The 27,677-nt window shown below is 41.2% G+C and overlaps 2 protein-coding genes across 3 annotated transcripts in view; one reads left to right on the top strand and one right to left on the bottom strand.

The window, feature by feature from the left end:
• Positions 1-27,677, top strand: part of si:dkey-71h2.2 (low density lipoprotein receptor adapter protein 1) — a 112,373-nt gene that overhangs the window by 46,361 nt on the left and 38,335 nt on the right. The gene's annotated exons all lie outside the window — the stretch shown is intronic.
• fndc4a (fibronectin type III domain containing 4a) lies at positions 1,285-26,751 on the bottom strand. Its single transcript, XM_028604505.1, has 6 exons — positions 26,594-26,751; positions 19,206-19,321; positions 17,427-17,631; positions 9,945-10,034; positions 8,040-8,173; positions 1,285-1,371 (listed from the first exon to the last, which is right to left on the bottom strand). The coding sequence occupies exons 1-6, from the start codon at positions 26,667-26,669 to the stop codon at positions 1,330-1,332; spliced, it is 663 nt and encodes a 220-aa protein (XP_028460306.1). The 5' UTR covers positions 26,670-26,751; the 3' UTR covers positions 1,285-1,329.

Below are 27,677 nucleotides of genomic sequence, written 5' to 3'. Positions count from 1 at the left end.
TAGCACAGCGCTACAACCAAGCAGAGCAACGAAGAAGGAAGAGAAGCTAGTTGATAGATTAAACTTTTGCCATATCCCGTCAGCAAAACTCTGAACACATCTTCCTTTTTTAAGAATGATGTCTGTCTGTGTCGTTCTTTGTTCTTTTCTCAAAGAAAAGCTTAACTCCAAGTCTTCCAGAAGACCGCTGTTCCCAGCAGCAGCAGCCATAAGCCCGCCCACCTACTATATACACGATGTAATTGGCCTGACCAGAGTTTGGTTTTTCCAGCTCGCAAGTCAATGGAGAGTGCCTAGCTAGGGTGCATCTAGATTTCTAGGCTAGAAGTGAAGCATTTCGGTGAGAGAAATCACATTACATTAGCTGCAACTTTGTGATGAGACATTCAAAATATTATTTATTTTACACTTCAGAAAATATAATTGTCGGAAAATGAACGAGATCTGAAATGAAACACTGGCTGATGAAAGTTAACATCCTGTTCTAAATGCTGGCAGAATAGAATAAAACATGAACAGCTTCACAGGACTGCAATCATTATTTATTACTTGATTTTTGGCTTCTAACTTTGAATGCACATCAAATGCTATTCTACAGGCAAATGACCTGCATGCAACTTTAGTAAATGAATGCACTATATACAGACATAATGTTCGTTATTTATGACATGAAAAAATACAATGTTGACCAGCAAATGGTATTTTAATATTACTAGAAAATGTTATGACATCGTCATGGTGGTTCTTACAAATGAATACATGTATTTTCTTTCTTTCCTTATTAACAATCTGCATCACAATACATTTGTGATGAGACAATATCATTTATTAACACTATTTGCAATGGGAAAATGTTGATTTATTTGGAGCTGAGTTATTTATAACAGGGGAATGTGGCGTCTAATTGCACATGCCAATATCAAAAATACACTGCGTATTTAAAGTCATGAACCCCGCCTCCCAGAGATGATTTTGTGTTTTGTATTGCAATAACGTACTAAGCACCTGGCAAAGTCTTCAATGTTCACTGCACCATGGGTTATCACTATCAACCTGCAGGAGTAGGTTTCTGTTAGCGTGTGTGTGTGTGTGTGTGTGTGTGTGTGTGTGTGTGTGTGTGTGTGTGTATGTGTATTGGGGTGTACTTGTAGTTCATAGTGTTTTTCTACAAATACTGTGTGCATGCATGTCTTTAGCAAAGACAGCCTCAGCCAACCTTATTCACTGATGATGACCCTCAGAAACTTCACTGTTTTCAGTTTTTTTAACTCATCATTGAGAAAGGTGGAAATGCATTGATGGTATTAGAGAGAGAGGAATTCCTTCTTCTCAAACTTCGATGATGTTGATAGACGGCACAGAAGGATGGAACTGTAAGAGAAAGGATAATAGAAATCATTATTATTATTTTTACTTTCTCCTCTACAATAAAGGCATGCTTTGATCATAGAAGACGCTGTTACTGTTACAGTAAACAATACTGTATCTGGCAGAGAAGCCATGAACCCAGGTATTATTACCGTATTTAAATGCTGGAAGACAATCTGCATTCCACTTTAACCGCTAGAAGATTTAGAAATTGTTATTGTGAAAAAGTAAGAAAGCATTTCACACCATTGTTCAGTGGTATATTTTCCCCCCATCTTTTTTTACAACCTGGTTTTGTATGAATTGAGGAACATTTAAAAGGAAAGCTAATATTTTATTCAAAAGTTTGGACACACCTTCTCATTCAATGCGTTTCCTATATTTTCATGACTATTTACATTGTAGATTCTCACTGAAGGCATCAAAACTATGAATAAACACATATGGAATAATGTACTTAACAAAAAAGTGTCTTATATTTTAGATTCCTCAAAGTAGCCACCCCTTGCTTTTTTGATAGCGCTGCAAACCCTTGGTGTTCTCTCAATGAGCTTCATGAGGTAGTCACCTGAAATGGTTTTCACTTCACAGGTATGCCTTGTCAGGGTTAATTAGTGGCATTTTTTCCATTATTAATGGGGTTGGGACCATCAGTTGTGTTGTGCAGAAGTCAGGTTGATACACAGTCGACAGCCCTATTGGACAACTGTTAGAATTCATATTATGGCAAGAACCAATCAGCTAAGTAAAGAGAAACGAGTGGCCATCATTACTTTAACAAATGAAGCTCAGTCAGTCCGGAAAATTGTGAAAACTTTGAATGTGTCCCCAAGTGCAGTCGCAAAAACCATCAAGTGCTACAACGAAACTGGCTCACATGAGGACCGCCCCAGGAAAGGAAGACCAAGAGTCACCTCTGCGGCTGAGGATAAGTTCATCCGAGTCACCAGCCTCAGAAATCGCAAGTTAACAGCAGCTCAGACTAGAGACCAGATGAATGCCACACGGAGTTCTAGCAGCAGACACATCTCTAGAACAACTGTTAAAAGGAGACTGCGCGAATCAGGCCTCCATGGTCAAGTAGCTGCTAGGAAACCACTGCTAAGGATAGGCAACAAGGAGAAGAGATTTGTTTGGGCCAAGAAACACAGGAATGGACATTAGACCAGTGGAAATCTGTGCTTTGGTCTGATGAGTCCAAATTTGAGATCTTTGGTTCCAACCGCGTGTGGATTCTACATGCCTGGTTCCCACCGTGAAGCATGGAGGAGGAGGTGTGATGGTGTGGGGGTGCTTTACTGGTGACACTGTTCGGGATTTATTCAAAATTGAAGGCATACTGAACCAGCATGGCTACCACAGCATCCTGCAGCGACATGCCATCCCATCCGTTTTGCGTTTAGTTGGACCATCATTTATTTTTCAACAGGACAATGACCACAAACACACCTCCAGGCTGTGTAAGGGATATTTGACCAAAAAGGAGAGTGACGGAGTGCTGCGCCAGATGGCCTCCACAGTCACCGGACCTGAACCCAATCGAGATGGTTTGGGGTGAGCTGGACCGCAGAGTGAAGGCAAAAGGGCCAACAAGTGCTAAGCATCTCTGGGAACTCCTTCAAGACTGTTGGAAAACCATTTCAGGTGACTACCTCTTGAAGCTCATCAAGAGAATGCCAAGAGTGTGCAAAGCAGTAATCGGAGCAAAGGGTGGCTACTTTGAAGAAACTAGAACATAAAACATGTTTTCAGTTATTTCACACTTTTTTGTTAAGTACATAATTCCACATGTGTTCATTCATAGTTTTGATGCCTTCAGTGAGAATCTACAATGTAAATAGTCATGAAAATAAAGGAAACACATTGAATGAGAAGGTGTGTCCAAACTTTTGGCCTGTACTGTATTTTGCATAACAGACATGTTGCTTGTATGTTTTCTATAAGTATTGGAGACTGCGGTTGAGGAATGTATCTTTGGACATTTCTGTCATGACATCTGCAAAAGATACAATTTCCATTAGGTGCTTTTTTAATGCAATGCAATTTTGAAAGGTGAAAGGTTGCATTTTACAACAGTATATATTTTACAAGAGTTATTCTCTGAAATGGTTCAAATGAATTGCCATATAGTATACATATAAGGTCAAGCTTAAGAAATAAACTATATGGTCGAGACGTGTTCCAGCAACAGTGCTGTCTATATACAGCAAAGGTAAATTCAAGCATTAAACTAAGGTAAAGTTTCAACAGTTAACTCTAATGTTTACTGGACGATTTATGTACAGTACCAGAAAGTGGTAAGCGTTTACCTATAGTATGGTCTACAACATAGTGTAAATGACAAAGAATAATAAAAAATAAAAAATAAAGTCAGGCTTTTTTCTCTACCAGTGTTAACGGTATCGTCCTTGGTTTAATAAGAGATGGTTGTTTTTTTACTTTAAAGGAAAACATATTTTCTAATTAAACATACATTATCATTATTTACATGCCTCCAGATGCAAATTGCATTTGCTAATCAAATAAATGTCAATTTATGTCTTGCATTTTAATCATGGGAACAGATTGCTGTTAATCAATTTTTATATGAGAATGTGAGGATGGGTAAAGCACAGGAGAGAAGGTTGTAGTAGGTCAGCAGAAGTATATGTGGACCTGCTAAATACACCATCACTGGGCAACATCTTAGTTATTGATCAAGCATCATCTCCCGATAAATCCATCAACATTCATTGGCATATTGGAGCTCTTTGTTTTCCAGCTTGTACAGCAGAGGCAAATGTACATGCATCCTACAAAATGACACGTGTCACGTCTCGTCCAGTGACAAGTTTCTGTGTTTAGTTGGTTTCATGGTTCCTGTTGGTTTTCCATTTCCTGTTTTATTTTGTAGTCTCTCTGTTGTCTAGTTTTTTCCTGTCTTTTGGTTTTCCCGCCTTTGTGATTGTTTGCTCCGCACTGATGTCTTTCCCCTGTTCCCTAGCCCTAGTGTCACCTGTCCCTTGTTTGCTTGTTACCTCTTGTATTTAGTATCTGTGTTTCCTTTGTCTGTTGTCAGGTCATTGTACTGTGTATGGTATTCTATGTGAGAGTGTGTGTTGTCTACCCCGTTGATCTCGGTGTTCCTGGTATTTTTGGGATTCCTGTTTTTGGGATTCTGCCTGTTCCTGTTTTTGTATTTTGCTTGCTTTCTTCAGGACTCTTTTTATATGGATTATTGTTTATTAAATCCTCAAGCTCAACACTGCCTGTCTGTTGGTTGAAGGACTCTATTCCTAACTGGGCTATCCGCTTTATTTCCACTCCAGCTCCTCCACCTGCTAATGGGTTGAGTTCATCCAATCCTGTTAGCTCCACAAATGCTCCTAATCGGATTCCCGGCCTATCTCCATGCCAGTTAGGACCCACCAGTCTGCCTGTTGCTCGGTCTGCTAGCATTTTCTGGCTACAGGATCTTTGTTCTTGACCTTGTCTGCCACTTTGCCTGCTTCTCCAAGTAATGACGTTTCTCAACCTGGAGGAGAGCCAGAGACTTTTATGACTGTATTCCAATATGTTGCTATGTGTGCTAGAAAGACTGAGGAGCAGCCAGCCTTCAAGCTGGAAGACAAAAGTCCAGTACTTCTATTAGCAGCTCCCCTGAACTCCTGTCTGTCAGCTCAACTGCTACTTGTTCAGCGGGCACCCCCGACTACAAGCAGTTCGTTGAGGGTACCTGTCTGGCTATCTTCCCTGGGACCCGTGGAGGCCTTAGATGGGGAAAAGGACAACATGACTCCTGTTGCCATGCCCCGCTTCAACCTCTCTTCAGCCCAGAACTCGTGCTGTCCAGTGAGCCAGAGCCTGTGCTGTCCTGCGGCCCCAAGCCTGTGCTGTGCAGCATCCCCGAGCCCGTGCTGTACAGAGGCCCAGAGCCCATGCTGTGCAGCGATCTCAAGCCCGTACTGTCCAGCGTTCCAAAGCCCGTGCTATCAGCGGCCCCAAGTCTCAGCTGACCAGTCTTCCAGAGCCCCAGCTGACATGTAGCTTTCTACTGTGTGATAAATTGAATGTAATACCGCACCCGCTGCGCCGATTCTCCGACCAATCTCCCGCTCCATTGTCCCCTCACTCGCGAATAAGACACCAAGGTACTTAAACTCCTTCACTTGGGGTAAGGACTCATTCCCTACCTGGAGAAGGCACTCCATCGGTTTCCTGCTGAGAACCATGGCGTCCGATTTAGAGGTGCTGATCCTCATCCCAACCGCTTCACACTCAGCTGCGAACCGATCCAATGAGTGCTGAAGGTCGCAGGTCGATGATGCCATCAGGACCATATCATCTGCAAAAAGCAGCGATGAGATCCCCAGCCCACCGAACTGCAACCCCTCTCCACCCCGACTACGCCTCGATATCCTGTCCATAAATACTACAAACAGGATTGGTGACAAAGCGCAGCCCTGGCGGAGGCCAACCCTCACCTGAAACGAGTCCGACTTACTGCCGAGAACCCGGACACAGCTCTCGCTTTGGTTGTACAGAGATTGGATGGCCCTGAGAAGGGACCCCCTCACCCCATACTCCCGCAGCACCTCCCACAGTATCTCCCGGGGAACCCGGTCATACGCCTTCTCCAGATCCACAAAACACATGTAGACTGGTTGGGCATACTCCCAGGCTCCCTCCAGGATCCTTGCGAGAGTAAAGATCTGGTCCGTTGTTCCACGACCAGGACGGAATCCGCATTGTTCCTCCTCAACCCGAGGTTCGACTATCAACTGAACCCTCCTTTCCAGCACCTTGGAGTAGACTTTACCAGGGAGGCTGAGAAGTGTGATACCCCTGTAATTGGCACACACCCTCTGGTCCCCCTTTTTGAAAAGGGGAACCACCACCCTGGTCTGCCACTCCTTAGGCACCGTCCCAGACTTCCACGCAATGTTGAAGAGGCGTGTCAACCAAGACAACCCCTCCACACCCAGAGCCTTAAGCATTTCTGGACGGATCTCATCAATCCCTGGGGCTTTGCCACTGTGGAGTTGTTTAACTACCTCAGCAACTTCCACCAGGGAAATTGACGACAATCCCCCATCATCTTCCAGCTCTGCCTCTACCATAGAGGGCGTATTAGTCGGATTTAGGAGTTCCTCAAAGTGCTCCTTCCCACCGCCCTATTACCTCCTCAGTTGAGGTCAACAGCGTCCCATCCTTACTGTGCACAGCTTGGATGGTTCCCCGCTTCCCCCTCCTGAGGTGGTTTTCCAGAAGCACCAATTGGTGCCGAACGAAAGTCCTTCTCCATGTCTTCTCCAAACTTCTCCCACACCCGCTGCTTGCCTCTTTCACGGCAGAGGCTGCAGCCCTTCGGGCCCCTCGGTACCTTGCAACTGCCTCCGGAGTCCTCTGGGATAACATATCCCGAAAAGACTCCTTCAGTTGGACAGCTTCCCTGACCACCGGTGTCCACCACGGTGTTCGTGGGTTACCGCCCCTTGAGGCACCTAAGACCACAGCTCCTAGCCGCGGCTTCAGCAATGGAAACTTTGAACATTGTCCACTCGGGTTCAATGCCCCCAGCTTCCACAGGGATGCACGAAAAGCTCCGCTGGATGGTGATCAGTTGACAGCTCCGTCCCTCTCTTCACCCGAGTGTCCAAAACACACGGCCTCAGATCAGATGAAACAATTATAAAATCGATCATTTGGCCTAGGGTGCTCTACACTTATAAGTAAGTACACTTATGAGCATCCCTATGTTTGAACATGGTGTTCGTTATAGACAATCCATGACTAGCACAGAAGTCCAACAACAAACAACCACTCTGGTTTAGATCAGGGAGGCCGTTCCTCCCAATCATGCCTCTCCATGTGTCCCCATCATTGCCCACGTGTGCGTTGAAGTCCCCCAGCAGAACTATGGAGTCCCCCACTGGAGCCCCATACAGGACTCCACTCAAGGTCTCCAAGAAGGCCGAATACTCCAAACTCTTGTTTGGCGCATATGCACAAACAACAGTCAGAGTTTTCCCCCCTATCCAGGAGTATGGTTCCAGAACCGAGACTGTGCGTAGAGGTAAGCCCCACCAGATCCAACCGGTAGCGCTCCACCTCCCGCACAAGCTCCGGCTCCTTCCCCCACAGAGAGGTGACATTCCACGTCCCCAGAGCCAGCGTCTGCTGCCCGGGTCTGGTCCGTCGAGGCCCCTGACCTTCACTGCCACCCCTGTGGCAGCGCACCCGACCCCAGCGGTTCCTCATACAGGTGATGGGCCCATGGGATGGAGAGGGAGTTGCCACGTTGCTTCTTTGGGCTGTGCCCGACCGGGCTCCGTGGCAAACCCGGCCACGAGGCGCTCGCTGACGAGCCCGCCATCTGGGCCTGGCTCCAGACGGGGGCCCCGGGCTTCCTCCGGGCAGGGTAACTTCACCTCTTCCTCGTTGGCTCATAGGGTTTTTGAACCATTCTTTGTCCCCTCACCTGAGACCACTTTGCCTTGGGAGACCCTAACAGGAGCACACAGATCCAGACAACACAGCCCTCAGGTTCATAGGGACACACAAACCTCTCCACCACGATAAGGTGATGGTTCCCGGAGAGGAACCTGGCTCGTTTAAATGGTTTGTTTAAATATACAGCTGTTGAAAGAGCCTTTATGTGGGCCTGTATTATTTAGTGGAGTAACGCTCACCTTGCTCCTCAGCAGCCCACCACTGTGGTGCTCCGGCGTGCTCCTCTCTGATGACGGCTTGGCCTTCTCCTTACTGTTGCTGGAGTCATTGTCCTTGATGATGTCATACTGCCGGCAGAACAGGGCAATAACAGCTGCCGGGAGGTGAGAGATGGGCACATGTGCAACACAAACAAACGAGGAATGGAATTCAGTCATGAGGCGGCAACTGTCACTGTCACTACCTCCTCTAACTAAACATGAAAAATTTAAGTCTGCTCCCATGGGAGTGTGAGGGCTGGGCCTTTATCTGGAAGCTTGGAAGACAGCAATTCTCCATGGAGTTTACTTTGCTTCAATATTTAAACTGCCAGATGCAGTTGGGCCTTCAATTTGGATAAAGACTGTATGCTCACAATTAACGTCTTTGCTTCACTGAGGTTATATATTTGTATGAGAATGCCATCATTAAATATTCAGTGGTATGGGGTCCTGGTAATGACAAGTACTGATGCTGTGAGAAATAGAAGCTTAGCATAATTAATTTAATTAACAAATTATTATTTATGCATCATGTACAGTAAGTACTGCAATATTGCAGCTACATGTCATAGTATCTGTAGCACATAGCCATTCATAGGCATTTCCACTGGTTCATTTCGTGGTGAAATTACAGCAGCGTTTGTGTAATTTTAGAAATGATTTGTCTGCATAAAATGGTTTACATTGCAGTTTACTGTCATGTTATTTTAATGGGGCATTTTCCTCAAGATATCTGCAAAAACCTCAGCTATTCAGTTTTTTTTGTTCTTTTAGTCCCACTCTTTACAGCATCTGAGCTACTTTGGTTTCTCTCATTAGTATTATTTAACATCTCACTCTTTTGTTCGGGGGTGGGAACCCCACTCATGGCAGCCTGTCAGATATGACACTTCTCATTGTGCCTCAACATTTCATTATTCAGCACACTCCCTCAAAGGAGTAGAAACTCTTACATGAATGGAGAGCTTAGATGCAGAGAGTGCTCAGAAAAGCGTGATGTTGGTTTGACATCGCTGTTGCAAAAAAGCCTAAAAAAAGATGCGACTTTCACAGTTGGCAGATTCATTTGTCAGTCAGACTTATTGTACTCAGGTTTTGGGACTTTAACTTCCACTTAATAGGGACCCTCTAGGCATTGTTCTGAATGACTGTCCATTGATTAGTGAATTATTGATTAGTGTGTCGATGTATTGATGTAACTATAAGATAATCTACAGTGTGAAACATCTGTGTGCACCATTAGTCTATATCATCTAAGCTGACAATAAATGACAATAACAATAAATGCAACCAAGTTACAGTTCTCACTTTTCTTTTAGCTTATTTATTAGGCTTTATCGTAATTTCCCCACTGACAACAACTGATCAAGAACATCTTGTGCTCTGCATTAGATTTATAAATATGAGATCATATTGAATCACCAATGAGGCTATTAATAATTCTTAAAAAATAGAAGAGACATTGAGATTTGTGCTACTGTGACAGCACAAAGGAGCTTAGTATACGGACAGTATATTATATTGCTTATAATATATTACACTAGTAAATGTAATTAGCTACAGTACAGTGAAGACCTTAGCATTGTGTAAATTGGTTGCTAGGAAACACCTAGCGTCTAGTTTAAAAGCAATCACTTACGTAAACAGGAAATAATTGCAGCAAGCTGTTACTTCCTAAAATAACAGTTTAGGGGGCAAACTATATATCTTAACTGCTGAACACTTGTATATGTGTATGACTTTGTTTTAGTTGTATATGCATCTATGAAGAAATACCACATTGCCACATTGCCTCTATACTCTTAATCTAAACAGATCATATATTAGCAAGCTAACGTTAGTTCAGTCGGTACGTTTGTGGAACATTCCAGTCTGCAAACCTACCTGCCCACATGAGCAAGACCACCACAATTATGATCATCTCTCCTGTTTGTAGATGCCGGGACTTGTCCAGGCCCTGCACAGTGGGGTCATCTAGGAGAGAGAGCACAGACAGGACAGTTGCAGTCAACACAGACTCCTAAACACTACTGTAAACACTAAATACTGAGTACTGAACATTTAGTCCTTCCCTACATTGTATGGAAGGGACAACACATACATTAGGCATTAATATGCAGACCAATAGACAAAATGAGAAACAAGAATTAAAATAAATGTAAATGGATCGTTTTTATATAGTGCTTTTCTAGTCTTAACGACTACTCAAAGCGCTTTTACATAGTACAGGAATCATTCACCATTCACACACATTCATACACATGTGTGCCACCTGCTCGGTAGCACGGTGGCTCAGTGGTTAGCACTTCTGCCTCACAGCAAGAAGGTTCTGGGTTCAAACCCAGGTCGTCCCAGGCCTTTCTGTGTGGAGTTTGCATGTTCTCCCCGTGCTTGCGTGGGTTTCCTCCGGGTGCTCCGGTTTCTTCCCACCATAAAGACATGCATGCAACTAGGACTGCAGTTGAAAATTAGCCGACTGGCTAACACTGGCGCATTTACAGAAATGTTGATTAATGTGCATTGTCCTAATATAAATAAATAAATCTTCTTCTTCTTCTCATCAGATAAACATTCACACACATTTACACTCCGATGCGCAGCATTGGGGGCAATTCGGGGTTCAGTGTCTTGCCCAAGGGCACTTCGACATGGGACAAACCACCAACCTTCCGATTAGCACGCGACTGCTCTACCTAGAGCGGTCACCACTGTTAGTTGCAGAGCTACTTTACTGGATTTCCTGATAATGAAAGACCTTAAGCTCATATTAAGTCAGTAAGGACTGGCAAAAGTGGACACTCCCTTTATCTCTCATGACTGTTATGCCATTTAACATAAAATTGTAGTAATTAGAAAATGCGGTGGGCATTACCACAAATCAATCCTGTAGCATTAATCCTCCTTTAAGTGGATTGACTATGGGCCTTATTTCCACTCTCCAAACTATCTCTTATCCCGCATGGATGGAACTCTTCCAGAGCGCCACTCTTCCAAATTGCCTTTTTTAGTGAATCAAGTTGTCAAGAAACTGGCCCAGTATGCCAGATTGTTAGCTGTCTTTGCATGATGGCTGTTGGAGACATTCCGGGGTCAATTATAGTGCCATGTTTTTAAAGTCTTGGTACTGTAGTAGTATGCAAGGGAATTATGAGTTGAGAACGGGAAGGAGTACACCACAGTTTAATTAAAAAATTACTTAGTTCAAGTCACAGAAAAGTGCTTGATATTTATATGTTATAAGGAAACATATGTTATTTTTCTTATTCTCATAATTGTGACCACTCTGACTGTGGGTCAGGCTAACTTGGCACTAGCCACTTTTCAAGCAAAACAACGGATATAAGGGCAAGCAGTGTCTTTAAGTCTGACTGAAAAAAAACCTCAGAAATTAGATCTGCTTCTAGGGCAGCAGTGGAGGGATACTTCTATGTAGTAGCATGTACGTTTGTTGCCGGAACAAAACACTGGCAATAAACCTACACACGACTGCCAGGATAAATAGATTCACTTGATTGGACTAATTGACTGCTGAAGCTTCATATTAATGTCGACTGAACTATAGATTGCAGTGTAGTTGCTCTGTATCACTTCTCAGCTAGTGTGGATTACAGTGTCCCACTCTTTCAACCTACTGTACTTATGACATGTAAGGGTTGTATTAGGAAAAACTTGGGAAAAAATCCCAACCAATGTTTTGATTGTGTCTTCCCATTGCACAGTGAGCTCTAGAGTTGATGTCAGGCTGCACATTACACTTAAATGCCAGGTCAGGACTCAGGTCAGTGCTAAGTCTGGTGCTTATATGTATATAGAACAATAACTAAAGATGGAAAATTGTGAGTATTAAAGTCAAAAGAATATTTAGCAGGGAGCAAAACACATTTGTAGTGATTTGTCTCAGTGTTGTTAATGGGAGAGCCTAGTAGGTGTAGCTTCTGACTCAGAAATGACAGCTTGGCAACTCTTTGAAGTATCACAAAGTAATTGTGTCTAAGGGGAATACATACCTAGTTAGATTTGACTGCTCAAGGCATCCATCCTTTGAAAATATTCTTTTGTTTTGCTCTCCTGTGTGAAACAGTTTGACAGCTCAGTGGCAGCGGGTATCAAGACTTCATGTCTTTTGTTTGGGAAGGATTTATATAAAGTATTTGGATATTATGTGTACTGACTGTGGCATCACTGTTCATGCTAATGAGTACAGCATAGTATTCATTTCTACACTTTTATCACAGATCTCTGTCTGTAAGCAAAAGCGAATTACCAAATCAATCAGCAAATCACATCACATAAACGTTACATTATAAATCCCTTGTATTTCAAAGTCCCTCCATTATGCTGGAATAATAACAGTTTTTTTTATTAATTCTATTTGCGTTCTTCGAAAATATGTTTGCTTTGCAAATACATCATGGTTCTCACGGGTATTTAAAATACTTGAAAGTTTGTGAATTTGAGGGGAAAAAATCAAGGCCTTAAAAGTTTGTAAAATTATACATAAATAGTCATGGGTCATTGAAAGTGCTTGAATTTATATATTTTGTGCAAGAATAGAAATTGAAGTTATTTTGATATTATTTACGTTCTTTAACGTTAGCAAATAGGCTATATATTGTTTTGCTGTGCTGCAAGAGGGACACTCTTGAAGGACACACAAAGCACACAAATATATACTCTGATTAAAAGCTTTCCATGGAACTAATGAAATTGAAATAGACTTTGGAAAGACAAGCCTATTTAAATTCAAATTCTCCTGCAACACATGGCGTATATCTTGCCAGGAAACGCTTTATATGAAATAAATTGATTTGAAATCTGGCTCAGGACAGGTGTACATTCCGTGGCATATGCACTAATATATAATCACATTATCAAAGAGAATTGCATTGAGGAAAAAAATAAGAGCATTATTGATTTATGGGTATCATAGCTCTGGCTCTTGGGAATGCCTAGAACATACCGAAAATCAATTCAGTTTCAATAGAAGGCACTTGGCTGTGACAAAGGATCTCTGAAATGGCTCTGTGATGATGGAGCAAACTAGATTAAAAAGGCTTTTAAAGGAACAATGATCAGCAGCAAGATCTTGAACAAAAAATGTCACATTAAATTAAGGTGCAATGACAAATACATACATTCCTATTTTAGGAGGAAACATTGTAAACATTCTTCAAAGAGGGCAAACGCAAGGACAAGGACAAGTTTAATTTTCAAAAAACAACAGGAATTAATCATCAGGTGTTGTTAATTAATATTAATTTAATAATATTTTGGAATGGGTGAAAGTGTATAGGAAATAATAAAAAGCTGCCATTTCTTCTCTTAAGAGTGATTCAACAAGCATTAGCTTGCCACAACATCACACTTGATAACACAATTAAAATGTCCAGGGGTACCATTGCCAGTACCTTTCCTTTGTAGCAGTTAATTCAGCATTGAGAACAACAACAAGTGTCAAACATTTAGCATGCATACATGTTTTTATCTCACTCCTTGCTCAAGTAGACTCACTTGAATCACATTGTACATAGTAGAGTCGATACATAAATATTAGCTTGGCTAATGTAAATAACTTGTACATTTTTAGGATATTTAGCCACAGGTAGTATCTCTGAAATACTGGTGTGTTATTGATGTTGTTGTTGTAGTTTACCTAACTTTAAGGCTGCGTGTTACTTTTGATGTTGTTTTACTGATTGCACCAGTGGTGTAATTTTCAGTGCTGGAAAGTAAGTACTTTTTTATTTTTGAATGCAGGACTTACTTGTAACAGAGTCATTTTACACTGAGGTATTACCAGTTTTCAGTCCCTCCAGGATTTCGCGGCCTTTTTCCTTTTTTTCTTGCGGCCCAAAATGCCTGATTTTGCGGGAGCTTTTGTAAAAGATTGCATTAAAAGTTGCGATGTCTTTTGTATTTTTGTTGCAGTAAAGGGGAGAATAAAACTACTCTGGGTTGAGTTTATCTAGTAACCTTACTAAAAAGGCTCAAGATGCTGCAAATGTTGGTATAATATGAAAATGGCTGGTAGATTTAAAGGACAATTCCAGCGCAAAATGAACCTAGGGGTTAATAACACATGATTACTGAGTCGGCCGTTCTCTGGAATATGGATCAGGACTATTAGCATACAAACAGGACTGATTAAGTTTGTCACAGCACTGGACTTGTGTGCAAAGTTTGGGGAGTTTTTGTGCATGGGAACATGGATTTCTTAGGAAGATGAAGAGGAAGAATAATAATACCGGTAAAAACAAGAGGGTCCACGCAGCTTCGCTGCTTGGCCCTAAATAAGTGCAATAGGTTATCTATTAAAGGAGTATCCGTAACAGTGGCTATATTGGATTTTTCCTAGGTGATGTGTGCATTGGGTGCACTTCAGTCCACAATACATTTGCCGACCTCAGAGTCAAAATATACAACGACACAGAGCCAAACAGAGAGAAGCCAAGTTAGAAACTTGAAAAGAGTTACTCAAAGAAACTTGATGTGGCTGGACTTTAAACTGGGGCATGAGAAGTGAGCAGCGCTGGCATTAGATTTATAAAGCTGACACTGATTGCCCTGACACTTGCAAAAACAAACTCCCACAAATGAAGCTCACTGGGCTTTTTTTCTGACCCACTTGGATGATTATATCAAACATAAGTACAGAAAATAATTGCCTGAGTATTTAATGTAAAGTAATAGGAAAGGAGTGTAATGCCAATGAGGCTAATGGACAGTGTATAGGCTCATGTTGAACTTCACATAACAGAGGAAAACATTGTTTCTATACCATTATTTTACAGAGTAAATGCATTTGGCTCATCATGGCTGAATGAATGCAGGGAAGATTTGTGAAGGCGTTTCTTCTGAAATGTAGAATCATCCAGACTTATATTATAAAAAGCAAATAGCCTTTTCTCACTCCTTCCATATATGTGCTGAATGAAATTGAGAGCTACTGAACCTATTCTCCATTGGTCGTGGTCTTCATATTTCCTCCAGCCCATGAGCCCAGACACTGAATCCAAAGTGCTTTAGAGTGTGTCAAAATCCTGATTAGGCACCCTGAGTGATATAGACTTGCATAAATTCAGAGGGGCTTGCCTAAAGCCATGCTTGAATAGTCTGTTAATAATTAATTAGTGTCCAGGAGAAAAATAAACCTGCATAGAGCCCACTCAGACACTTACTTGCACTTATGTCGGCACTAGCCTTTACTGTACCTCATTTTCAGTGTCAGCATGCTTAACAGCCAGAAGAGGCTTTAGAAAAACAGCAGAAAACGCATCTGTAATGGGTTGCTCCTGTCTGTGCCTCGAGAGAAAAAGGCCTGTGCTGTACCACATACTGCAGAATTAAAAGCAAACCATTATGTTATGTAACAGAGTGAGTTGAAACACTTAAAAAGATTGCTGCAGTGACCTATTGTGATCTTATCAATTATACTGCATTTTGGCAAACTTTATAGCATATTGTTGACTTGAGCAGAGACTCTGAACTAACAGAATATCTGGCAGTTAAATGATAATTTTCTTGATATTAACAGACACATAAACACAATTAATTAATCCTACTAACAAGTATTGTCGGTGTATCCAAAGCCTGATGCATCAGAGCCACACAACTGCACTGGGTCAAATATACGTATGTCTTCATTACAATGAACGTTCAATTTGAAACAACTCCACAAGTGCAATTTTTTAATTCTAACAACAAATGTTACTCAGTCCAGCCTTTTTTCCGTGTGTTTAATAGTTTTTAGCCATGCTAGCAGCATATCTCAACAACTATTGAATGTAACTGAAATGACTGAAACTGGGTACTGACCAACAGCTACCTCCGGTGCTCAAAAGTGAGTGCCAAAAACTGCAGTTCCTCTAATTGCCACTTGAGGCTGGCTCCCAAAGTGAGTCAATCCCCATTAGTCTCGCTTTGCCAGACCTTCGTCCACAGCGCTGCGGAGGAGGGTCTGGCTAGTCCACACAGCATTCCAGGATGGGAGAAAAACATGCTGTGGTTTATTGGCATTTCTTTAAACCAATCACAACTGTCATGGACGGCACTAAGCTGCTGCAAAATAGCCTCAGGAAGGAACTTGTTTTGGTGGAACATGTGAATGTTCAAAGGTTGTTTTAGTCGTGCAACAGAAAACTCAGATTGGACAGATAGTCTAGCTAGCTGTCTCGATTTACCATGCAGAGATCTGAGGAGCAGTTAACCATAGTGATATAAATCCACCGGAGTTTAAAAGTCCAACACAAAGAAAGTGAAAGGTACCAGATATCCGGCCGAAAAACAGTGAAATTTGGTGGAATTTCAGGCGGCAACGGAGCAATCCCGGAAGTGGAACATCGTGGATATAGACTAATCCCCATGAACCCCCATGTTAAAATGCCCAACATTACCACAGAAATAAACATTTACGGTTTTGGTATCTATAGCTAATTTTCCCCTTCATTACAACTGTACGGGGGGTGATTTTTTTAAATAAAAAAATGATAATAATAATATTAATAATAATAATTGTTTAAATTATAGGCTTAAAGATATGCATAATTAAGGGTGTGCCGCTTTGACTGACAGGTGGGTACCGTCACAGGAGGCTGGAGGTATAATTTGGCCCACCTCAGCTCCATCCACGCTCCACCTCTTTGCCCGTTTTTGGATCAGCTGGGAGTTAGGCGACGTCAGGCACTGCCAAGATGGCGATGGCCAGAGCCACTGGGAGCTGCCCACTTTGAGCTACATCTTACATCTTGGCTCTTTAGAAACATATGGGTGACGTCACGCAGACTTTGTCTATATTTTATATAGTCTATGGTACTGACATTCATGGTCGCCAGAGGATGAATCTGAACAGAATTGCCTCAGTGATCTCCTGACTTTTCATCTAGTGCCATCATCAGGTCAACATTTTAATTTGCCCAATATTTTGGGTTATATTCAAATACCTACAAAATGAATGACATTCCCATCAGCCTCAGCAGCTTTGTGTTTAGTGCTAATTACCAAATGATTGCATGCTAACACGCTAAACTAAGATAAAGAACCTGGTAAATGTAATGTTAAATATAGAGCATGGCTGTAGACTCTAAGTTTTGTTAATTGTTTTTGAACAATAATGGGGTCCCATTGCAAGAAGCTATAAACTATATCTGTGGTTACACAAACAATACTTTTCAGCAGGATAGATTGATTGTTGACTTCATGATAATGAAACGATAATGCCAGCCATATCCTTTAATGTAAAGATTTATTAGTATTTGAGGAAACACAAGCCCCTACTCTTCGAATCATGCTCTATTATTGTCCTTGAACACAGACAGAAACATTTTCCATAGGTAATTATTAATGCCTAAATATTTCAGAGCAGATTACCTTGATTGGAGCTGTTGGAGGGAAAGCGGTCTGTCTTCTTGAGGGTGCGGAAATGGACCTTCTTGCTGGCTTGGCTTTCCCCATAGAGGCCAATTGACTGGACCTGAATGATGTAGTCTGTCTCCTCCTCTAGGTCCCAAAGGACACAAGAGCGGCTGGTGGTGTTGACTTCCCGAATAAATCGCAGCGTATGTCCTTCCTGCCTCTGAAATAGGAACAGAGAACAACAGAATGGATTGACCTATTGAGTAGATAACATAATCAATACAGATGTTGAGGTGATCAAGGTGACCACAGAGAAATACCAGTTTGCAAATGTGTCCCTAACGGAGACACAAAAAAAAAAGAACTAAAAACAATGTACTGCTAAAGTATATGAGCTATGGTAATGTGAGACGGAGGTGACCAAATAGAAACATGTTCAAGTTGCTTGAGAAAGACATGTGGTGTACTTTATTATAATAACAGTGGGCCATTTGGAGTCTTTTTTAAAGATTATTTTTTGGGGGCTTTTCCCTTTTATTTTTGAAAGTGATAGACATCAAAGGGGGAGAGAGATAGGGGATGACACGCAGAAAAGGGCAGCAGATCGGACTCGAACCCTGCCCCGCTGCAGGACTCAGCCAACATGGGTGAGCTAGAGGCCGCTCCGGCCATATGGAGTCTTGACTGGGAATTGAAAAATTGTGGAGTCAATATTCTGATTACTTTGGACTGCAAGGGTCTTAAGTCACACACTTTCAGTGTCTCAGACTTTGTCTTTGACCTTTCAAAATGTTATTTGAGCAATCAAGACCCAAAGCTGTGAGAATTATTCCTTCCGCTTGCATGCAGAGCTCTCTTATTAATGTGCTCTCCAGCCCATCTCCACCTGATATGAAGTGGCGTTGGGCCAGATGTCTGTGTTCAATGGCCCTGCTTGACGGAGATACCTGATTTAAAAAATACTTGTTATTCTCCATAAACAATAAATAATGTAATTATAAAACAGCCATATACACTGAGGCAATAACCAAAATTCAGATGCATGATGAATTGAGTTGGGTGTTGTACATCAGTCGCACGGAGTGAAGTTAAAGAGCTGCATGATGTCTTGTGTTGCATAAACCATAAACAGGATTAAAGCAGCATATGGCATTCAATCATTCAGTGTTAGCATTCATTGGTTTGCCTATTTTAAGCCTATGAAATCTATTTAGCCTAAAAAAATGCAGATTGGCAGCTTCACATAGTCCCGCTGCACCACTTGTTTTCTCTTGACAAATCGACCATGCCAAGTTTTATCCTGACTCCAGGCTTGAAGATTTAGTAAGCCTCTCTCCATGCTAAGCAAAGCTTTAAGGGGTTCCTAAGAATATACATCCAGACAAAAACACGTCTTTATTCACCTGGGATCTTGTGCTACTACTTACTCAGTATGCTGGACAAACTCATGATACGTAGTTAGGGGTTTGCTGAGCACACACAATATCCTCTGTGGACTTCACTCAGTGACTATATTAACATTTTGTTGTCCGAAAAATATGTTTCGCCCATACCCATTTTATGCCAATGTGTTCCACAAGCTGTCACAAACTGTGAAAATGGATACCAGGTGCACTTCTTCATACTGGCTGTGTGGAGTGCCAAGACAATTTCAACAGGACATGATGAAGGCTCAATGCCTAACCACAAATGACTATGGGCAAAAATAAAACAAATGCAATTTTTTCTTTTTGGGTGGTGTCCTGCTAACCGGACTGTAATCTTCAGGATTTACATTACAAGTTTAGGACTTACCTGTTGCGAGATCGAGAAGCCAATTATTATATCTCCCTCTGGAACCTCCCAGGATACAGTTGCCGAGTCGGCCCGCAGGTGCATGACGGACACATTGACGGGAGCAGGGGGCCGGTCTGAAGGAAAGGAAACCGAAACAGAGGGGTCTGTTAATCCACCCACTTATCTAGATATTCAATTATCCACGCCAATGGTGTCCACACTGCACTTGCAAAGTCTCAAGTATTGTGTTGGCACTCTGAACTTACCACAGGTGTTTGTTTTGAATTAAACTCATGTGGTCATGTTTGTCGATGAATTAGGAATCAGGAAATACAGCAATATGGGATATAAGGCTGTATGTATCATCAGTGTACAATAAACTGTTGGGTCTTGTGTTCAAGAACTAAAGTAGACTGAAAATGTAGTTCGGAAAGGCTACATAGTTTGATTTTACTCAAGTACTGTGCATTCCTGCTCTTCCTTTCATCTGCAGATACAGTACGTGTCAGTTTTCTAAACCACTTTCCTCAGACCAATAAACCATTAGGTTGCCATCTCAACTGCCTTATCACATGACTGCAGTAGTGTCACTTTATTTCTTTCATTGCTACTGGATTACTTAAAGTCCGTGCCAATCACATTGAAACAGACTCTCTGCTCTTAACAGGAGTGTGCCAACGTGGTTTGGTGTCCTCAGGGTCATAAAGAACATACAGGACATTATGTCATAAATACAAATGTTTTCAAAGGCAGTCTCAGTTAAAAACAAATCATTACAACTCTTTGGAGTGAGAGCAATATTTGTAATGTGTATTTGTGAGGGGAGGCCACTGATAACAACACATTACTGTATCAACTCCTATGACCAAAGTGAGATTACAAATGAGTAAGTTAAAGTAAACCCCTCAGTTAATTCATCTAGTTACTAGCTGTTTAAATAAACTGCTTGCTTGTATTTTATTGTGAACCTGCAGAATTTGTTAAAAATCAAAGCTATTTATAATTTTATTTTACATTTTTTCTTCCTTCCCTCTAAACAGCCTTGTCTGTCAACCTAAGCAAAGTAACCACAGTGTCTTTTTCATGTCCAACTCCCTCGGACAGGGTTACGTTTCTTCACCCTGTCCCTCTGTAGCCATCTATCATCATCTGGTTGCCGGTGGAAACGTTGATTGCAAAGTCGGACAAAAGCCTGAGAAATAAAAGGCAGGAGAAACGGAGGGCAACACATCTAATTGAGGTTCCTGTATGACTTCACAGTCTCCAAACAATCGCTCGAGTCAGATGGATAAGTAAGATGGGAATGGCCAGGCAGAGTCCTGGAGGCCATCCTCAGGGCTTTTGTTGTTAACGTGGGCCTAATGGACTTTGTGTGTTTTCGCAGAAAGTAATTGAAGCAATGTCGAGAGGGTTGAGTGAGTAGAAATGTCTTAAGCTGTCAGATATGTAAAAAAAAAAAAAAAACATAAATGCTCTTTCTAATGAAATGTAACTACAGCTGCTCTTTAAGTACCAGTAGTAAAAAAATTTTGTCACAACTTTCTGTAGCAGTTCATTACAAAGAGAGTGTTAATTGATGGTTGTACAGTCAATTTGTATTTCAAGCGCTATTATTACTTCATGGAGCACGGACGTAGTAACCCGTAACAGTTATCTTGAGATGACAGCCAAAGGCATGTGCTGTACGATATGGACAATATTTCATCCAAGCACTTGAGAAAGACGAAACACAAAATTATAAAATTGGGAGCTATTTCAAATTATTTGCCGTTTTCTAGCTCGGTTCCTCTCGCATCCATCTCCTCTTATCTCCCAATGTCTCCTCTTTTATCTCTCTCTTTCTCACTCTCTCTCTCTCACACTTTCGTTTCTTGCAGTTCTGTCTGTTTTTTTTTTTATCTCTGAGACGATCAATGATGGCCTCTGTGTTCAGTGCAAAAGGTGACTTTGAGGCAGATCTCAAGACCCTTGGGTCTGCCTTGTGGCATTATAAACCTCAGGGAGGGCAGGGGGTTCAAGGTGATGAACATAGGCATGGCGCTCGGTTCCTTGGGCTCATGACACGCTCAGAGATTGGTTTGTGGAGTGGAGCAAATGAGATGATCAAGAGGCCAGACTAAGGCTAAGCCTGTGGTAGAGAGCACAAAAAGGAAATTAATCTTTCAACTGTAGAGAGAGCGGGTAGCACAGAGAGCTTGGCTGTTGGTAACAGGTGAAGAGGTTACATCTGTCTCATTTTGTCCATTTAATGAGAAGATTATTTATGGAAGTAGGTACTTATGTGTTAAGATAGATGTACAAAAGGTTAAGAGTGAGAGCTTGTCACACATATATATATATATATATATATATATATATATATATATATATATATATATATATATTCTTGATCTTTGGAAAGCTACGGGGAATGAGTCATACATATATTTACAATAATTGCTCCTCTGTCCTTGGGTCTAAATGACGTGATGGTCATGCTAATGGTTTTATAATTGAAACTTTTATCAGTAAACTTGCGTCACAGCATGCAATCTAACAAAATTAATCAACACATCCCTTCTCAGATGTTGCATATGGCTTTTTCACACCAGGATTACATTTATTTCTTTATATCTCTTTTAAATATCCCCACAATGAACAGTGTTGCATTTCTAAAAGCCACACTGAAGCTTTTATTCTTGCAACTGCATCATTCCCAATACACAAAATCTGACTAGTTAACGGGTCAACACTATGAAGCCTATAGGACGTGTCATACAGTGCACACATACTTCAGAATCAGGTGCAACATTTATCTAAGACCGGCGACATTCATTTGTCCTGAAGCTAATTGTCCTTCAGGTAATGGGGGTTACAGACAGCCACGCATGAGCAAAAAAAGCAGCCAGTAACCATGATGCACTGTCTGCGGCTCATTTACTGGTGATGGAGCAGGTGACAGTTCAGTTGAAGCAGGCCATGAATCATCACTGATGTATAAGTGCCCTCTCCCTATATGATGTTGTTGCCATTGCAGGCAGTTGGGCAGGACAAGTATATTTTTAACTTGAAGTGATAAGGGGACTTTTTGCACTGTAGAACATAAAGATATAGCCAACTGAAACTAATGTATTCATTCATTTCCTATTTTAGAAGTAAAATGTAATCACGGCTGGCTCATGAGAAAGCAACAGATGACGTGATTTTCTAATGCAAATATTTTTATTGATGTGAAGTCTAATAGAAAGTCCAATAGTCTAGCCCTTTCCCCCATGTTCCCCTCTAGCTTGTTTGATGTTCCCTTCTGTAGTAATCAGTGTCATTGCGGATACCGGTACTTCGGTATTTGTTATCAGCCACGTATCCTGAGTAAGACAGCAATAGGTCACAGCAGCCGAGGCATGTGTCAGTGCAAACAAATGGTAAGACCCTCTTGGGATATGGGTGCACTGCCAGGATGAATCATAGCGTATAGCCAGAGCCGAGCACATTATCTATTCTGCATCTTCCCAGAGTGCACAGAGAGATAGTGAAAGTGCGGGTGGATCTCTGAATGGTTGTCGAACCACGTGGAAAGGAGCCCAGTTTGATTTGTTAGAGCGAGGTATTTCATAGTTTGCCCTCTACTGTATATCTGCTCAGCACAGTTATTTACACAATTATTATATCCTGATTTACACATAGTTTATTGGTTGCTTATACTGTATATTCACAGCATAACAGCAGAGACTGATTGTTTTTTATGGTCAAACAATAACATTTTTGGATTTATCCTAATAAGCTTTTGATTGCAGACTACCTTTGATAACTGTGACACAACAGAAACAAATTTTATGTGAGTAAAAAATTGGAGATTACATCACCTGTCAGTTTTACCAGGAACATAATTTATGTACAGATGGCATGTTATCTCCATTTTGCAATTAGTTTGATGACGCCTGAAGAAAAGTGTTAAGGTTGAAATGTGAAACCAATGCAAAAAGCAATATAGCTTCCTTTTTGTGTTTGCTTTTTGCATCTGATGTTTGCTTTTGAATGATTGGATGATAAGCAGACATTGCAATTCTACGCATTTCTTTTAGAAAATATGATAGCAGACCTATCAGGATCCCATTAGTATCAGAAATCCTCTGCAGATTGGGGCGCTCTGGTAGCTCACCTGGTTGAGCATGCGCCCCATGTACCAAGGTTCAGTTGTTACCAAAGTGGCCCGGATTCGATTCCAACCCACAGCCCTTTGCTGCATGTTGTCCCTTGTCTCTCTCCTCCCTTTCCTTACTACAGGTGTCCTATCAATAAAAAAAAAAGCCAAAAAAATAATCTTGAAAAAAAGACATCCTCTGCAGATCGACATCTTCAAATGTCTTTGGACAGTTTTGAACCCAGTTCTTTCTTTTGAATGGTTTTTGAAACAGCTCATGTACTCATTTACAGTTAGAATTGTGACAATTAGTTCTATGACTCTGTAAAAAGATGGAAGCGGCTACTTTTTCTACCTCAAGCCTGACATAAATGAGTGCTCAGCTCATTATTCACCAATACATGTTCATAAATGTTTCAAATGATTGATCGCACAATAAAACTCTCAAAGGTGCATAATTTATATTGCATTATACACTTTTAAGATGGAAAACACTGTGGTGTACCAAGGTTGTGGACTGTATTATCGATCATATTTCAGTCTCAATTACCTTGAAGCTGGTGACAATTTGAAGGGCTGCTTGTAATGTAATCATTTTCTAATACTTATAATGCCTCAGTCACTTGTGAGATAATATATTCACTGACATCTTATAAATAAAAGCAATAACTCGTAACAGCTGCCGTGAATTTTGATGTGTTGCCCAGTCAAGCTTTAAATGGTTTTATCTGGTTGTGTTTCAACCCCAGTTGTGGGAAGTTTAAATGTTTTCCTGTGCACAGTAGGAGTTTGTCGCGCATCTTCTCACAGGCCCCAGTGTTGCAAATTGCCTGGTAGTGGAGCTCTTAAGCAGTGTCGTGCTGTTTTAAAAAAAATATGTTGTTTTATCTCCAAACTCCACACCCTTCTGAGATCCTGCCTTTCCTTCCCATTTCATGCCATGTTTGTACAGTGACTTCATGTGATCTTCGAATATATATCTTATGCTCTTTGCCAGTATCTATCCAGTGCAGCAACAGCAGTATGAATTATCTATTTAGATGTATACAGATGGGAGAACTTGTCCAGCCTGGCGTGGCTAAGTCCTATGCTTTTTCTTACATTTCAGAGCCTCTCTACAGGCTCTTACTGTCCCTCCCTTAGGTACACGCTGTCTTATTTCTTACTGACTCAGAGGCTGCGAAACTGCAGTGAGACCAGATGGGTCTAGGTGCCAGTCTAAGGTTAATGTAACCACTGGCCAAACCCCAAGGCTTTCCAGCCGCAAACTAACATTACTTCATCATCCCAAAACTGTAAAGGCTAGCATGCAGGAGCAGATTTATGAACAAGTCGTTGTACAGAGATTGTACCATTCATTTTATTGGCTGCAGTTGGTGTTTACTAGTTCTACAAATGTCTAAATACACCAACAAGTGTGAGCTACTGACAATATAACACAAAGGATTAAATAAAATCCAGTGTTTTCCCACACATTGTAGTGTGTATATTATCTGTGTATATGTAAAATGTCTGTCATGTGACAGCAGAAAGAATTATGACAACATGAGCAAACATTGGCCCTCACTCTAATGGATTCATTATTTATTTATCATATTTATCAAGAATGTGTCACCAGGTTTATCAACAGCAGATTGCCAATTTGAAGCCTGACCATCCAAATAAATCCAATAAATTCTAATTCACGTTTGCCTAAAGCTGTGGTTGGTGGAATAAATTTTCTAGCGTGCTTGTTTTCACATTTAAGTATTTCTTGTCAGGTTGAAACAAAAAAAATCCAACACCTTATGTGGGTTTGCACTGTTCAATTATCATTATAGCATCATACTGGAATTTTTCTCAATGGCATCTAAATATTGGAAGCTCAAATGTTGACTTTAATACATGATCATCTGGACCCAATGTCATGTTGAGAAGCATGCTTAATGGATTAATTTAAAGCTTTGAGAACAAATTGTCCACCATTACATATTTTTAGCATAATTTTTTAAATATTCAAGCAAAATTCATTCTTGTATTAGATAAGAGAAACTTCACTGAAATGCTCCCTTTTTCTGCAGTTTTATTTTTATGGACCTCACTTTGAACCAAAGAAGCTTACAATTAATTTAGAGCTGAGTGTCACTGTGAATCCCATAGTGTCATAGCATGCATGAAGCTGGCAGTAATGAATCCAACATAAATTTTTATTTTCTTTGAAGTTCATTGCTTCAAACAGCCATATTTATATTAATGAGTGTTTATTATATTAATAGTGGCTTTTCCTGCTCTTGACAGCCCCATGCAGAAATCCACTAAGATCAAAGATGCTTTTCATTTCACATGAACATGATAAAAGCTCTGAATATTTAAATCAGGCAGACAGTGCACACACCCACAGCAAACCGTGAAGTGCCAATCTGATTTCCTCAAGGCGCTATCGCATGTAAGACTCAGTTCCCTTGAGAAGCGAGGGAGGAAGTGATAGGGGTAGACAGGTAGATAAAGACACAGAGATAATGCAGAGGCACGCATGCATCGGCAGATGGAGAAGGTTTCTGCTACAAAAAAAGATTCATAAAAAGTCTGAAGCTGAGCTTGCAATGGAAAGAATGCAAACATAATTACACTGGGTTGTATATGAGACCAGTTTAAGAAATCTCTTTTATGTTGATCTCACTGAAGACAGTGTTGGCTCTGCAACTGGTGTTTTTGTGGCACATTATTATAGAAAAGTGAATGCCTCTGTACATGAACTGTATATTATGGCTCCCAAGGACAGCTTTTACAAGTCACACTGGGAAAAGCCTGGAAGTGTTGTAATGCAGATTCCCTTTTTAGGACATTATTGGCAGGTTTCTTGCTGTAAACGTGTGTACATTGTTTAGTTTTTTATTAGATGCAGAAGTAGGGCAGGCTGCCAAGCTTATTCTAAAGGTTATTATATAGTTATATGAATGTAAATGTAAAACAAAAGGATATTTTTAAATTGACACCATGTCTTGTTTTTGTAAATTATTATGAGAAAGTAAAGGTGTAACAGCCCACCTTTAACCTAAACATACCAGCAATGTATTATCTGGTTAAACAAGTGTTACTGGATGAGCTACAGTAGGTGAGTAGACCTGAGCATAAAAACATACTTTAGGTGTTGTTTGATGTGTATTAAGGGTGGAATTAAGTGCATCATAAAATACACAACTCTTAACACACACACAGTGGCAGCTTTATAATACTTTGACCATGGCTAATGGCGCATTTTACACGTGCACAGTAATTGATTTGACTCCTGGAGGCTTATACTTACTTGCTCCTACCAAAAACATGTCGCTGCCAAAAAGCAACAGGACCACGGAGTTGACCAAAACAAGCAGTCGAACCATGTCTCGTTGCGTATGGTTGCTCTTCTTACAGTAGATTAAAACGCAGATCTCCTATGCTTGATGGGCAACTCAATTGCATCAGTTCATTCTTATATCATGTTGATGAATGAATGAATGAACGATTACTGGCTGAATCGGACTCGAGTTGGTCGGTAAATATATAGCCAGTTAAAGTACGTGACAAATGATGTCTTCAGAAACATTTTCTCGAGCCGAGGCGGATTCTTCATTCAGGGGTTTAAATCCACAAGTCCTTCATCCTGGCGTCCGACTCAAATATGGTGTCTGAAACTGTAGACGTCCATCATCCCCGTGTTCATGGAGTGCTCAGGTATGAAACAGGTCGTGAAGAAAAGATGACGCTCACAGGCTCGTCGGTCCTCTCGCCGAGTGGCGATTCAGCACCGTGGACAGCGCCTAAGTTTTCAGACAGCCCTCGCGCTCCGCTACTCCTGTTTATTCACGCACGCGGGGTTGGTCTTTCCTGCATTCCTTTTTGGTATAGCCCCCCCAAGTAGCCTATATATGAGACCCTAAGGTTTCTAGCACTTAGCGTTTCAGCTCAAGTGCACGCGCAGTATACCATGATTAATGTTCCACGTGCCAGCAGCCGCTATACGCCTACCTGGGCTGCAGTCACCACTCACACTGTAGCTCCAGCTGCTTTCACATTTTATTAGCAATACCATAAGCTAACAATAACGGAGAGGAGTGTTTTCATGTTGTGTTGAATGACATTTGGGGACATTTTTACGAGACAGAAGGTTTTATATGACCAACAGAAAAGAGCAATGAACATTTACATGAATGAAGTAGAACAATACTACAGTGTTTATAACGGTAGTAACGCTCTACTTCATTCACTAAACTCGTGGTGAGAAATGTAATAAGCATGAAGTGTTTTTATGTCCAGCCACCCCCCCTGTGTTCTACCACAGCAGCAGCAGCAGCAGCAGCAGGTCTCTGTGCTTTTCACCCATCATACACTGCCCCCCCACCACCACCACC

Source organism: Perca flavescens, chromosome 18 (genome assembly GCF_004354835.1).
Source record: "Perca flavescens isolate YP-PL-M2 chromosome 18, PFLA_1.0, whole genome shotgun sequence".
NCBI lineage: Eukaryota > Metazoa > Chordata > Actinopteri > Perciformes > Percidae > Perca > Perca flavescens.
The sequence above is the reverse complement of the archived record's forward strand: the minus strand, read 5'-3'. Positions and strand labels throughout refer to the sequence as shown.